At 39.5% G+C, this 14,827-nt stretch overlaps 1 protein-coding gene across 1 annotated transcript; it reads right to left on the bottom strand.

Moving 5' to 3' along the window:
* Positions 1 to 6,270: 6,270 nt before the first annotated feature.
* LOC126827558 (uncharacterized) lies at positions 6,271 to 9,821 on the bottom strand. The gene is made up of 3 exons (XM_050557030.2): positions 9,294 to 9,821; positions 7,739 to 8,448; positions 6,271 to 7,523 (listed from the first exon to the last, which is right to left on the bottom strand). Exons 1-3 carry the CDS (start codon positions 9,603 to 9,605, stop codon positions 7,292 to 7,294), a joined length of 1,254 nt encoding a protein of 417 aa, XP_050412987.2. The 5' UTR covers positions 9,606 to 9,821; the 3' UTR covers positions 6,271 to 7,291.
* Between the last annotated feature and the right edge of the window lie 5,006 nt (positions 9,822 to 14,827).

The following is a 14,827-nucleotide window of genomic DNA, read 5'->3' as shown; positions in this document are numbered from 1 at the left end:
TTTGATGAAACTTAAAATATATCTTTATATCTCAAAGATCCCCGTCCCGTTTGATATTTGCACATTTCAGACCATAGCTTTCTGGATTATGGCCCCTGGTTGTGCGTAAAATCGCTTTGGTTTTTAGCTTGTTCTCTATCCATCTCTTGCAAATGTGGGCGTATCTTGCCTGGTAGCCGCTGGTTTTAAATTTTATTTGAAGCACTGGGTTCATAAGAGGGCGACTCTACTGATATCAAACGTTCCATACCTTTCCATCCAGCGATCATCGCCCTTTGCCGAAAATCTTGTGATCATGATAGAGGCTGCAGTTGTTAACGGATTCGTTTCCAAATCTGGTGGTAATGAAGAAACACCCACTATTGATATTAACCGTTCCGCGACCTTCTGTGGCAATGAGTGGACGAACCCTATCGATAATCAGTATTCCTTCTGTTCTAGAATTATGCCCCTTTACCGAAACCACTGTTACCCGATATAGGCTGTAGTTTTTAACGAATTTTTTTTCAAATTTGGTATGAAGTATTGTGGCCATGGGAGAATGATACCTATCGATATTAAGCATTCTGCGAGTTTGCGTTCAGCCTCATTTGCCGAAGTAGCAAATTTGGTCAAAATTTATGTTCTCCTTTCGGATTAGCTGCTGTCGGACATCGCTGCTCTGTGGAAGTATTTACTGAACTGTGATATTTGTTTTTATTTATATGTATCGATGTATTACTGTGATATAAGCCCCGTGTACACATTGGCGTGCACGTAAAATAACTGTTACAGTTGGAATCAAAATAAGAGAAGGCCATAGTGCCTTTGGATCGGACAAAATTTCCCTCATTGCACACTGTGCAGCAGTACCGGATCTAGGGGGGGGGGGGGCAAGTAGTTCAGACAAATGTATAATCTGAACATGTTCCCTGCCTAAATTTTACGTCTTTTTTCTCCTTATTGTCTTTTGTTTGGGATTTTATGTCTTGATTTGACCTATGCTCAGTACATACGGATGCGGAGTACATACTAGTACAATCCGCGGTCAGTAGGAACAATTTGAACAAACAATGGGGCCCCCCGCACAGTTGGTATGTCCCGGGCCCCTCACAAGGTTAATCCGGCACTGCTGTGCAGTAAAGTAGGAAATGAAATGGGGTTTAACGTCCTACTGTTCTGCTCCTAACCTGGGCTAATGAGGACGGGCATACGCCATACAGTGTCAATGAGGGAAATTTAGCCCGGGCAGCGGCACTATCGCCTACTCTTTTATCGAATTCCAACTGCCAAGGGATCTTTTACGTGCATTCCAATGTATACACGGGACCTCGGTTTTTCGTCTCATCCGAATGACTAGGCAGCTGTCCTTGTCAGGCCCTCCTTCCTGCATTACTGACAAGCGGAAACCACGCCGGCAGTAAAGTAGGGCATTAAACAGTAGGGGCATTAAACACTATTTCTTTCGTTCTTTATGTACTCGATTATCTTCCTTGTGTAGGCTATTGATTATAAATTTGTTTTAATTTGTCTTTGTAAGTGAACAAAAGGTGTAAACTGCTCGACTCGATCTTGGGTGGTATAATTGTAACTATTTTAATAAAAACACAAAGTCTTGAAAGTTGTTGTTTATCAAATTGAGAGAGTGAGAGAGAGAGAGAGAGAGAGAGAGAGAGAGAGAGTTTAACGCCCACTCGATACAAACTAGGTCATTTCGGGACTAACACATGGTGGAATTTTATTTCAATAATTTGCTTCCGCATAGGGGTCTTTAGCAGGGGGAGGACTCGGAGAAAACCCACGAGGTTGGATAGGCGACCCTACTCCTTGTCACATACAATCGGGGAATCGAAACAACGCCAGTTGACTACATGACAGACCTTATGATACAACATGCACACGCTAACCATTCGGCCACCGAGCCCCTCGTCAAACAACATGCACACGCTAACCATTCGGCCACCCAACCCCTCGTCAAGTTTATAATATGGTTGTTTACATTCTCAGCTGTAGTCTATATCATTCAAACAAATGAAGAGCCTCGTGGAAGAACGATCTAAGTCACTTTATCAACGAACACCAGTTAACGGCGTCATCTGGTGGCAAATTGTATAAGCTTTCTGTTGAACAATCAATTTCAGGTAAAAACGATCGGAGTCACATCGAATCAAGGCCCTTCTGAAATGACCTCCCGGACATACAAGGCCATCGTATTTATTTGACCTTAATTTGGCTGAAAAGTGGAAGTCAGTTGTTCTACTGGTAATTATGAATCGTATTAAACACCATTTTGACGTTGTAATTAAACTCACTCGTTCAAGCATTCTTGTCCAAAAGTCTGTTTTGCCTTATATGCGAGAAGACAAAAATATGACTTAGATTATAACTGCCGACACCTCTTTTGTGGCACAAAATCGGAATGGAGGAGGGAGGTCTAGGTGTGGGCGGTTAGAATTTACATATCTGGGTCACAGGATAAATAAGTTGATAAGTCGAGTTTTATTACTGCTGACAAATTTATTAAAAGTAACTGTTCAAACTGGATACATCATATCTGTTCTTTTTAAGTACTCAAATACTTGAAGCTTATGTAACCTTCATTTTAAATGCTCAAATACTAATCACTACCGGATAGGTATTACTTAGATACTTAGATTTCTACCACATCTGTGAATCAACCATCACATCAGAAATTATGTAGACGTCATAAATAATAAACGTATGTGACTGTTAGAACAAAGGAATTGCGACCAATACTCAGGGTCTAAAATAAGATACGTTTACCGCTGATATCGTCACATCATCATAATCCAATTATGAGTCCAACAGTTCACATATTGACGTCACCGGACCGAAGAAATATCTTGAACCGTTAGTCGGCCGGCATAAACAAACACTAAATGCTAAGTGGCAACCATAGCTCTGTATACAGCATCACCAGGCCCAGAAAGTTTACCACATGCAAACTAGTTAAAACAGTCATATTTAATAATGTCACCGTGAAAACTCTAACTTTATCACGCACAAAAATCCTACGGCTCCTCCATTTTTGCCCGGGAAAAACGTTGTGCGCTGGAGTAATCCTTGATATGCTAGAGCTTACCAAATCAGCTTAAATTAGTAATAAATGACCTAATTCATACTTAATGAAATATGATAACCTATTAGAAATTAACCTAAAGGTATATATATATAACAAAGTAATATTAATTAGATTAATTCTAAATTAAACAATGAATACTCCAACTTTGAGCAAACACATAGACTTGCATACCAAGTCTCTCAAATACGGACATTCGGCTCACCATTCTTATCTAATACATATATAAATCTACGGCAGTTACATAGATCGTTCTTCCCCTGGACTCTGGGTGGGCTGTCAACGTTTGAGAATAACTAGGTCATTGGCTAGATTATCCTGTCTTTTATATTATCATGAACAAAGTCCAAGGGAGGTAACTAGGTGGAAGGGCTGCAAATTAACGCATAATAATAATTATAAGACCCATCATAGTTTGTACTACATCATATTTTGTAGCGATTCGTTATAAAGGTATTACATTAATAAAAAAACACAGAAAAGTGCTTGAACACTTGTCATAGGGGAGATAACGTTTATATGCATACTCGTTGTTCTCAATTGTTGTATCAGGAGTTATCTCCCATCGAGATTCGTGATTTCACCGCTTTAGTAAAAAAAAATGCAGATTCCATTTGGTTCAGTGGAGAGTTCTGAGATGTTTTTGGCCAGGCTGCAGATTAAAAATGAGTCATTGTCCGAACTTGCGAAATCCATTCGAAAACTAACACGACAGGCTTCTAACCGCAGATCATGAGGCACGGGCGTTTCACCTTAAGATATTTGAACAAACCATAAACTTGCCTGTTGAGTAAATAGCAGGGAAGGATAAAACTACAGACAGAAAAAAGATATACCCCGGGCACAAGACTACAGTCCGAGGTAAACAGATACAATCCAAGATATTTTCAAGATAAAAGGCTGAGCCCTGGGCCAATCGCATACAGTTGTCCTAAATGTGGGGATACTAAATTTCAAACTACCACCTTCACACTGCAAGCTAACCGGTCCTCCCTATTTTAACTATTTATAGTACCACCGAGTCACCCATGAAACCCAACGAAGTAAACAATATTTACACATGTTTCTTGGACCGCGATCCAAAAAACTTTGGTCTTATCTCAAATTACCTCCGAACTGTTTTGATCGCATCGAGCATCACATTATTGCCCCTTACTTTTACGCAGCTGTAGAAGCTGGCCTTATAATGAAAATTCTACGAACTGGAGGAACTCTTAAAGGCTGTTGGATCCCGGATGAAAGACTTGTAGCTCCGTATTGCCTAAAATCTAAATAAGTTTATATTTATAGTTCACGATTATGAGTTCCGATATTTATAATAATGCGTTCATCGCTGGTCTACAGTTCCGATATTTATAATAATGCGTTTATTTACAAGTAGCCGCCATTTTGTCTGGCAGTTTCAGGGGAATCCAGGAAGTTACGGTCCGATTTGCGCATATATCGAAAGGAACCAAGATCTTTGGGTTATAAACATACATTATAAGTTTCATCAAAATCGGATAAACATTGTGACTTCTAGAAGATCTACAAACTTGGTATTACATACTTTTTGCGTACAAGGAGCGGCAATTTTGTCCGACAGTTTCGGTAGAATTTTTACGAAATTCTTACTCAACCGTCATTATAGTCTTATGCGGTGACATATTCGAACGTTTTTATTTAAATCGGATAAACACGTAATTTTTCGTGAAATATTCGAACGTTTTTTTTTTAAATCGGGATAAAAAAATTGTGACCTCTAGAGTGACCACAAGCTAAAAACGTGATTTGTCGTACTATCAGGGGCCATAATCCAGGAAGTTATGGTCCGATATGCGCGAATATCGAACGGAACCGAGATCTTTGGGGTATTAATATACATGTCAAGTTTCATCAAAATCGGATGACAATTGTGACCTCTAGAGGTTCCACAACCTTGATATACCATACTTTTACAATATTTGCTTACGAGGAGCGGTCATTTTGTCCGGCAGTTCGGTCCGATATTTACGAAATTCGAACTCAACCAACATTATGGTGTAAGGGTGATATATTGAAACGGTTTGTTTAATCGGATAAAAATTGTGACCCCCAAAGGGTTCACAAGCTAAAAACGCGATTTTTCGTACAATCAGGGCCATAATTCAGGAAGTTACCATCAAAGTTGGATGAAGATTGTGATCTTTAGAGTGTCCACAAGCTAAAACCGTGGTTTTTCGTACGAACAAGATGCAATAATATAATAATATTATACAGACACCACGCCCAGCAAATGTACATATCAGATCAAGTGAATGGATCCGGGGGCAAGTCGTAAACGTCCACTGCGCTCTACAGCTCCGGGCCTGTAGTAATAAGACTTCAATGAATATGTACTTTTTTATGACACGGATGTTACATTTCCTCACAGAATCTGAAGTGTGTGGCGATGTTAAATGAGTTAAATCGCTAAAATTTGTAACCTAGAAATTGACTCAAATGGGCCGCACTGCATTGTATGATATTTTATGAATGTATATAAACTGCTTTACATTCAATCGTTTCTATTTTTACTGTAATTTCTAATCAATTATGTTCGGCGAAATACGCAATCTCGAACATCAATTTTAGATTTATTCAACGAACCGTCTCACAACTGTCATACTATTATATTACACACAAAGCGCAACATAAAAACTTTATTCAAGTGGAAAGACATTTAATTCAAATTAACATCGACTAAAAAATAAATATGTACTACGCAATGAAATAAAATATAAAATTGTTTCTTTCAATTTGACACAAATCATATATAGATTATTATATTCAACATATATATATGCACCATTTGTTGTGGATTCGTTTTTGCAATCCTATCACCGTCTATCCTCTTCATGCTAGATTTATATCTACATTACATTATAAACCTTTAGAGAACTGTTACATGACACAGGCTTCGGACGTCATTTTAACTTTATCTAGTCTCTGAGGAATTTTTGAGATCTACATTACATTAAATTACACTAAATCTACACAGAACTATTTTATTTTAGATCTACATTACATTTGTTATTCTCACAGGAATTTACTTTAGATCCACATTACATTTGTTATTATTTTATTAGGAATTTACTTTAGATCTACATTACATTTTTGTATTATTTTATTAGGAATTTACTTTAGATCTACATTACATTTGTTATTATTTTTATAGGAATTTACTTTAGATCTACATTACATTTGTTATTATTTTTAAAGGGGAATTTACTTTAGATCTACATTACATTTGTTATTATTTTCATAGGAATTTACTTTAGATCTACATTACATTTGTTATTATTTTTATAGGAATTTACTTTAGATCTACATTACATTTGTTATTTTTTAAAGGAATTTACTTTAGATCTACATTACATTTGTTATTATTTTATTAGGAATTTACTTTAGATCCACATTACATTTGTTATTATTTTTATAGGAATTTACTTTAGATCTACATTACATTTGTTATTATTTTTAAAGGAATTTACTTTAGATCTACATTACATTTGTTATTATTTATTCTCATAGGAATTTACTTTAGATCTACATTAATTTGAACATTTACTTTATCATGTGTCCATCTGGTGTCAGTTTCGGGTAAGTGTGACGACATTACTGAACCAAATGGCATCGTTTGAAGAAGAATTTTTAACAAAAGTGGTATTAGCTACTTATATATTCTGTGTTTACATCTCGTGACCTTCAAGACATCTGCAGGTGGCCATCTGAAATGGATCTGACCTTTATCTAGTGGTGCACAAGACGTAATAGCGACCTTAAATTTCATTTTAGTTCTGTTGTGGCAATATTTGTAATTGTGTTGTTTGATCCCTGCATTGGCCGAGAAAGTTCATCCAGATTTTCCGGCGTGGTTTCCCCCTTGTCAGTGATGCAGGACGGAGGGCCTCGCAAAGACAGCTTTCTAGTCGTTCGGATGGGACGAAAAACCGAGGTTCCGTGTACAAATTGACGTGCACGTTAAAGATCCCCCGGCAGTTGGAATTCTATATAAGGGTAGGGCGTAGCGCCGCTGCCCGGGCAAAATTTCCTCATAGCAGACTGTATGGCGTATGCCCGTCTCCATTAGCCCAGTTTAGGAGCAAAACAGTAGGACGTTAAACCCCATTTCATTTCATTTCATTTTTGTTATTGTGTTCATATGCCCTAACCTCGAAAATATAAATGTTTTTAGTTTTACCAAACGCATTCCTAAATTTTGTTATCCTCATTTTCAGCATCTAAAGATTTTAAAGACATAGTTTTGTGTTTTTGAAGGTACGAATCTATCTCGTGACCATCAAAGCTTTTGATAGAAATCAGCATGACCGTTCGACCTTCTTTTCTATTATTTGTTATGTACTTCTCTAACCCGACCAGCTTCATGTCACCACCAACATTCACCGAACCATTAGCAACCTTTCCGTTAATTACTGTCTTAAAACTGAAATAAAAAAATATGGTATTATGTTTAAGGACATTGGGCAAAATTAATCATTAATATCTTTATTTACATTATTCGTGTTCGTTCGTACCAAGATGTATCATCAGGTATTCCGGAAAGCTGAGTAAATAGATCCTGCCTCATACACGACTGCGGGATCGTGGGAAACGTAGTGAATTATCTTTTATGCAAAAGCAGCTGTGCAAGAATCTTACATATTCAATTTAAGATCGGTCCCAGCCCCGCCATCAGCGGAGTCTACACCCATGCACCCACGTGATCGAGTTGCTTCCATTTGTGTTTGGACAATGCTATCCGTATTCTTAACAAATGTTTCGCTGGATAAATCGTCGATTGTCTGTGTTTCCTGGTCTGTCTTTCCAGTCACCTTAAAGTTGCCATCGGGCACTGACAATTCTTCCGTCTGTTCAGATCGGTTCCGACGCATCTCCATTTTTCTTTCTAAAGCAGACACTCTTTCGTTCATCTTTTTCTGCTCGTTGGCGTCAATTTTATGCCTTTCATTCACGTTCTGTTCTAGTGTATGAACATGCGCTGTTGTTTGCAATTGGCGAACCTTTGTGTCTGAAGAGCCAATCAGTACTACAATGGGTTCTATCTGTGTTTTAAGTGACTTTACTATTTCTATTTGGCTTTGCGATGTTCTCTGACAATCCTCCAATTTTACTTCAAACGCCTTCACTCGATCCACTACCGATTGTATTTTCTCAGCATGTATATCACATATTTCCTTGTTTTCAGCCAACTGTTCTTTAATTACAATCATATCCTTGTGTGATTTCCGTTGTTTACCCCGAAGTTCTGCGAATTTCTCATACATCGCTACTTTTTCTTTGACTGATAAGACGCTTTCCTCGGTCTGAGCGTGTGTCTGGTTTGGGTCTTCACTTTGACTGTTAGTTCCCTGAAAAAGAACAATCAAGTTATATACGCAGCACTCTCTTGGAAGGAAAATGGTCGGTTTATTTACTATAAGCATCGTGACCAGTGTTGGATTAACATAAACGCAATGAAAGTTGGGGACTATAAGGTCTCAAAATTTAAAGGCAGCCGACCGGAGAGATAGATTTGGGGGGGGGGAAGACCCAAGTTCACTGAAAGACAGGGACGGAAGGACTCAAAAGGTGGGGCATTAACATAAGTTGCACATTATATCATGTTATGTGTTGTGAAAGGCCGATTAGGGTTGTATACCTCCCACCCTGCACGGAACACATTGATATTCTTTACAAGTAAAGAAATAACTTTAACGACACGACCCCTGATTATGTATATCGCTATTTATGTTAGTAGTGTAAGTGCTTTTGACAAATATATTACGAAATATCTGGCTCGGCAATGAAATCGTCACGCGAGGCTATATCTACGTTTGGCACATTGCCCGTACCATTATTTGAAATAATGACACGCCAACATCAAAGGATGACGTCAAAATGTATTTTTAAACATCTACTGTATATAAATAAAATGAAAGGTGTCTGTGTGTATGTTCGCCCATCACGCTTCGTCGCCGCGACCCCCCCCCCCCTCCACATATGTTGTATCAAAATAAACAGCATGGCCCCGTGAATGATTTAGGACATGATTCGGTTCAATTTGGGCCACGGGCGAAGCCGAGTATCCCACCTAGTAATGAATATAACAAGGGAATACTGTGAGACCCGTTTTCAATGTACGCATTTCCCCCGGAACGAAATAGGACCTGTGTTTTAATTTGATTGAATAACGTCTAGAAAAGAAATCGCTTACCTCTAGTGTGGATATGACTTCGTGATAATTGGCGTCCTTTAGACACTTGATAAAATGTTCATAGGCATCATGTCCAGCATGGAATAATTTCTTGAGCAGTAGCTCCATACCTTGAACATTGCTTTCCCCTTCCACTTTATTTTTAACCTCCTCCATGTCGTCATCATTCAGAACACACAGTTCAAAAAGACCCGAACATAATAAATTTGCATCAACATTTTTAAGGAGAAAGCGATAATTCTTTTGCATTTTGTGTACATGTTCTTCGCGCATTCGTCCGCGTCCGCGCGCCATAGTTACTTTAAGTTTCATTAACACAATTTTAAACTTAAATGTTCTTAAGCAATTTGCACGGGTGCCTTCCCTGAAAGAATATTCTTCAATTTGTGACTCAGTTCTGTAAGCAAATTAAAAATTGTTAAAAACAGAAGATATATTTTTTATCCAAAGCACATACTATTACCACTAAACACTATGTCCACAAGAACTATTAACCAAGTAATAAACATGCAGCATTGTTGACAGTTTATTTAGGTCAATACAATAAGTGGGGACTTCACCGAAAGTTTATGGGTAATTCCCAAATAAATAAACAAGCGCGTGACTTTAAAGGGACAATATTTTGGAGAATAAAACTGCTTAATTTTGTGTGAAAAGCCCTCAAAACCTCTACCTTAGGACCGAGCAACTAACTCAATATACGTGCTATGATCTCAAACAACTTATACCCACAGGTCTTCATATTGAAATGGAGACCGGGTTCCCAAGCTGTATTATACGGTGTCTGGATAAAACCAGACTTTATTTTATAAAAATAATGTGTAGATGAAATTTACCGCGTGTACAGAACACGCACCGCGCACTGTTTTGATCTCTAAAGGAACGGTAATAGATTATCAGGTTACCCAAACAAAAAATTGATCCGAAATCTTAAAAGGGTTACGTGTCCGGATAAGCTGGTTTGACGTCCACGTCCAAGCGACTCAATATTTTGAGCAGAAACTTTTAGACAATATAAATACATCATTCCTCTATATATTGACCTTTAAATTTTATACATACATGGACTTTTATTTCTGACTTTTAGTTCGTAATTACCCTTTGGATATTCGCGTAATGTATATATAGATACCATTTCCCTAAGAAGAATATTCAAACGTATGTTATTCACTCATTGAATATACACACAATGTATATACATAATATACAATTTCAATAAGAAATGGGAGTGAGTCAAACCTATTAGCTCTTTGTCAAAATTATTTTGGTTACACCTAAATTTTTTGTCTTATCAGCCAGTGTATAGCATTTAGAGTACGTTTTGTGTTGAAGTTGTTCTGTATTGAATATTATAATGTAGCGACCTATATCATATAATAATACGTGTGTAATAGATACATTATGTAATCGCATGGCAAGCTTACACTCAACTCTCTAGAGCACTGAATGGCGCAGTTGTAAACGGCTTGAAATACGATCGCCATTTAATCGAGTCTCGATTAACAAGTGACGTTGCTACGATAATAAACTATATATGTCAAAACTTCACACAATGATAACGTCGCTCAGAATAAAGTAATTCTAATGCAATTTCGATCCCTGCGCCAAGAAAGTTCATCGGGATTTTTCGACGTGGTTCCCCCCATATCAGTGAGAGAGAGAGAGAGAAATGGGGTTTAACGTCCACTCGACACAAACTAGGTCATTTCGGGACTAACACATGGTTCAATTTTATTTCAATAATTCACTTGCGCGTAGGGGTCTTTAGCAGTGGGAGGAAACCGGAGGACCCGGAGAAAACCCACGAGGTTGGACAGGCGACCCTACTCCTTGTCACGTACAACTGGGGATTCGAAACCACGCCAGTAGACTCAATGACAGACTTTATGATACAGCACGCACGTGCTAACCATGTAGCCATCCACCCCCCCCCCCCGTTATCAGTGGTGCAGGACGGAGGGCCTATAACAAGGACAGCTGTCTAGTCCTTCAGATGAGACGGAAAAACCGAGGTCCCGTGTATATATTGGAATGCACGTAAAGAATGCCTTGGCAGATGGAATTCGATATAAGAGTAGGCCATAGTGCCGCTGCCCGTGCAAAATTTCCCTCATAGCAGACTGTATGGCGTATGCCCGTCTTCATTAGCCCAGTCGGAGCAGAACAGTAGGACTTCTATACTAAGCAGCAAAACAAACGTCAGGTTGGTATGTTACTCTGAATAGACGCATTACATAAAACTTGCCAAATGTTTTTATTGTATATTTGTGACCACATCTTCAACTTTGTCTGAGCAATAAGGATCCTTCCCAAACACAGAATTGAACCCAGAAAAGGTTCTCAAAAACGCAACCTGACTTCTGAGATGGTAATGTGTTCTCCATAATTTTCATGTAACTCATGCTGCACGTGATGTTCACCGGGACCAGCTCTATAAATGCACCCCCTGGTTGAATCATTCACACTACAACGTCAGCAGCATGACAGCTCAGAGGAACCAGGCGCTTGGAAGCCTCGACGCTGGCCACACTGTCCAAGCCGTTGCCAATCACTTCCAGGTAAATGTTCGAACCATCTACAGGCTTCAGCAACGCTTTTGGGCCACCAACATTACGGATGATCGCCCCCGAACTGGTAGACCAAGGGTTACCACAAGGCGACAAGATCGCCATGTTGTGCGGGAGCACGTGCAGAATCCCTTCACACAGGCGTCAGAGACAGCAGGTCAGACAGTGGCAACACACGGATGACACATCAGAACCGGTACAATGCGCCGACGTCTCACCAGAGAAAACACCAATCGCCGTAGACCTTACCGTGAACCGATCCTCACCCCTCGTCAGAACTGGCGACACAGGCAATGGAGAACTGTTCTATTCACAGATGAGAGTCGGCATTGCGTATCAACTGCAGATGGCAGGACCAGAATATGGCGTCGACGTGGCCAGCGTTATTCTGACCAATGTGGCATGGAACTAGACTCATGGGGAGGTCTAAGCATAATGGTTTGGGTGGAATCTGTCTGAACCAGAGGGTGGGTTCTGTAGTGTTCCAAAATCTTGGTCCAGGAAGAGGAGGCGGCATCACAGCAGTGCGCTACATCGATCAAGCTCTCAGACCCCACGTCACACCACATTTCGCACGTCATCGAAACAACGTTTTATGCACTGGCCAACCCTTAGTCCGGACTTAAACCCGATTGAACATCTTTGGGATGAAATTCAGAGGAGACTTAATAACGTCGTACCGAGACCAAACACAGCCGATGGATTGTTCCGGGTGCCAATGGCGTTCATCAATCGTCTGGTCCACTCTACATGTAAGTACAGACGCTGCGCTGCTGATATATAGACTGTGTACAGACTCTAAACCTTCTTGCAATGTCTTGGAATTGTGATGAATTAATCACTAATGTGTCAACATACTGTTCACAAAAAATTGCTTTGATCCATTTAGTAAGTCGTTTTCTAGAATGATTTGATTAAAGTGCCTCTCTGATTTTGAAATCGTACTGGCGTTTTTGGGTTGGTTTTTTTTTTGCTGTTTAGTATATATCTTTAAATAATTAATGAGGTGTATCTACAATTAGTGCTAGTACCAAACAAATATATTTTGAACTATTATAGCAAGAACGAACAGCCATTTATCTAAATCGTACATAAATAGAGAATCTCCTACCAGTCTTTTTTGATATCAAAAAATATCAACACAAGTTGATAAAGTAACAAAAAACGAGGCTCTGCCGAGTTTTTCTTACTTTACATCGAGTGTTGATATTTTTTGATATCAAAAAAGACGAGTAGGAGATTTTATTTATCACCCAATCCCTTCTTACATGCACAAATAGATAAATATAGTTCTTTGCTGTAGATTTCACTTTTACTGAACATTAAGGCGTAGTGATACATCATTTTTTGACAGCAATTCAACCATTGCAAAGTCCTTTATATTGACCCAGTGTTTCCATCAAGGTCAACTGAATAACAAAAGTTTAATAAAAAAAAGTTACTTTTAATAAGAAATGAACTGTTCTTTGAAAATAAATAAAAGTAGTTCCTTTTCAACTAACCAATCAAATTCATGTAAAGCGATATCTCCTAAGGAGATATCGCAGTAGATTATGAAATATATCACACAAGCGATATCTACTGTAGAATGTATTATTGGGTGATAATGCGTCTTTAAATATTTAATTGGGGTGTATCTGTAATGAGTACTAGTACCAAACAGGGACGAATTAAGCTTGAATGGGGCCCCTGGCTGAAAAACTCACGGGGCCCTTGCATGAACAATGTGCATATTCTGGTGTGGGGGGGCTGAATGGTTAGCGCATGCGCGCTATATCATACAGTCTGTCATTGAGTCAACTGGCGTGGTTTCGATTCCCCGGTTGTACGTGACAAGGAGTAGGATCGCCTGTCCAACCTCGTGGGTTTTCTCCGGGTCCTCCGGTTACCTCCCACTGCTAAAGACCCCTACGCGCAAGTGAATTATTGAAATAAAATTGAACCATGTGTTAGTCCCGAAACACATGTGTTAGTCACGTGCGTGCTGTATCATAAAGTCTGTCATTGAGTCTACTGGCGTGGTTTCGAATCCCCAGTTGTACGTGACAAGGAGTAGGGTCGCCTGTCCAACCTCCTGGGTTTTCTCCGGGTCCTCCGGTTTCCTCCCACAGCTAAAAGACCCCTACGCGCAAGCGAATTATTGAAATAAAAATTAAACCATATGTTAGTCCCGTAATGACCTGGTTTGTGTCGAGTGGACGTTAAACCTCATCTCTCTCTCCCCCTCTCTCTCTCTCTCTCTCGCATATCCTCTGGTCACACAAACGCTATTTGTAGGTCCGCATGGAAGATAAATTGCTAGATTACTGGGCACCAATTTATACAACATAATAAATGACATTTATTTGTGTGTCCTTGACTGCATCATAGTCTAGCCCTTCCCCTCCCCCTTAATCCGGGGATGGTACCAAATATGTCCATTTTACCTTTGTAAATGATTAGTTATTACCGTGTTTTTATATCCCCAGGGTTAAGTGGTTCCGCCGATTGGGGAGTAGGTTTCTTGGTAAGGCCCTGATAATATATTGATCTTACTATTTGTATGCACCGAATATAAATAATTGGCCTGTCGTATTGAGAGTCTTCACCTCCCTCCCTCCCCCACCTAAGCCCCACCCAGCCCAGCCCAGCCCAATCCCAAATCCAATAATTTGCAAATATTTGATCCTTAGTTTAAAACTTGTCCCGATTTCTTCCTAGGGCTCTAGCTACTGACAACCCTCGCAATATAGATTTCGTTCCGTATGATAAACTTGTATGATACCTCTTTTAAAACTGAGGGATTGGATGGCCGAATGGTTAGCACGTGCGCGCTGTATCCTAAAGCCTGTCATTGAGTCAACTGGCGTGGTTTCGAATCACCGGTTGTACGTGACAAGGAGTAGGGTCGCCTGCCCAACCTCGTGGGTTTTATCCAGGTCCTCCGGTTTCCTCCCACTGCTAAAGACCCCTACGCGCAAGCGAATT

Source organism: Patella vulgata, chromosome 7, assembly GCF_932274485.2.
Source record: "Patella vulgata chromosome 7, xgPatVulg1.2, whole genome shotgun sequence".
In the NCBI taxonomy this organism is placed as follows: Eukaryota; Metazoa; Mollusca; class Gastropoda; family Patellidae; genus Patella; species Patella vulgata.
This window is presented reverse-complemented; position numbering and strand designations above follow the sequence as displayed.

Coding starts and splice junctions, on each gene's coding strand:
- LOC126827558 (XM_050557030.2), bottom strand. CDS start 9,605: ATGAAACTTAAAGTAACTATGGCGCGCGGACGCGGACGAATGCGCGAA. Junction 8,449..9,293: donor AAGTCATATCCACACTAGAG/GTAAGCGATTTC, acceptor GTTCTTTTTCAG/GGAACTAACAGTCAAAGTGA. Junction 7,524..7,738: donor ACCGATCTTAAATTGAATAT/GTAAGATTCTTG, acceptor TTTTTATTTCAG/TTTTAAGACAGTAATTAACG.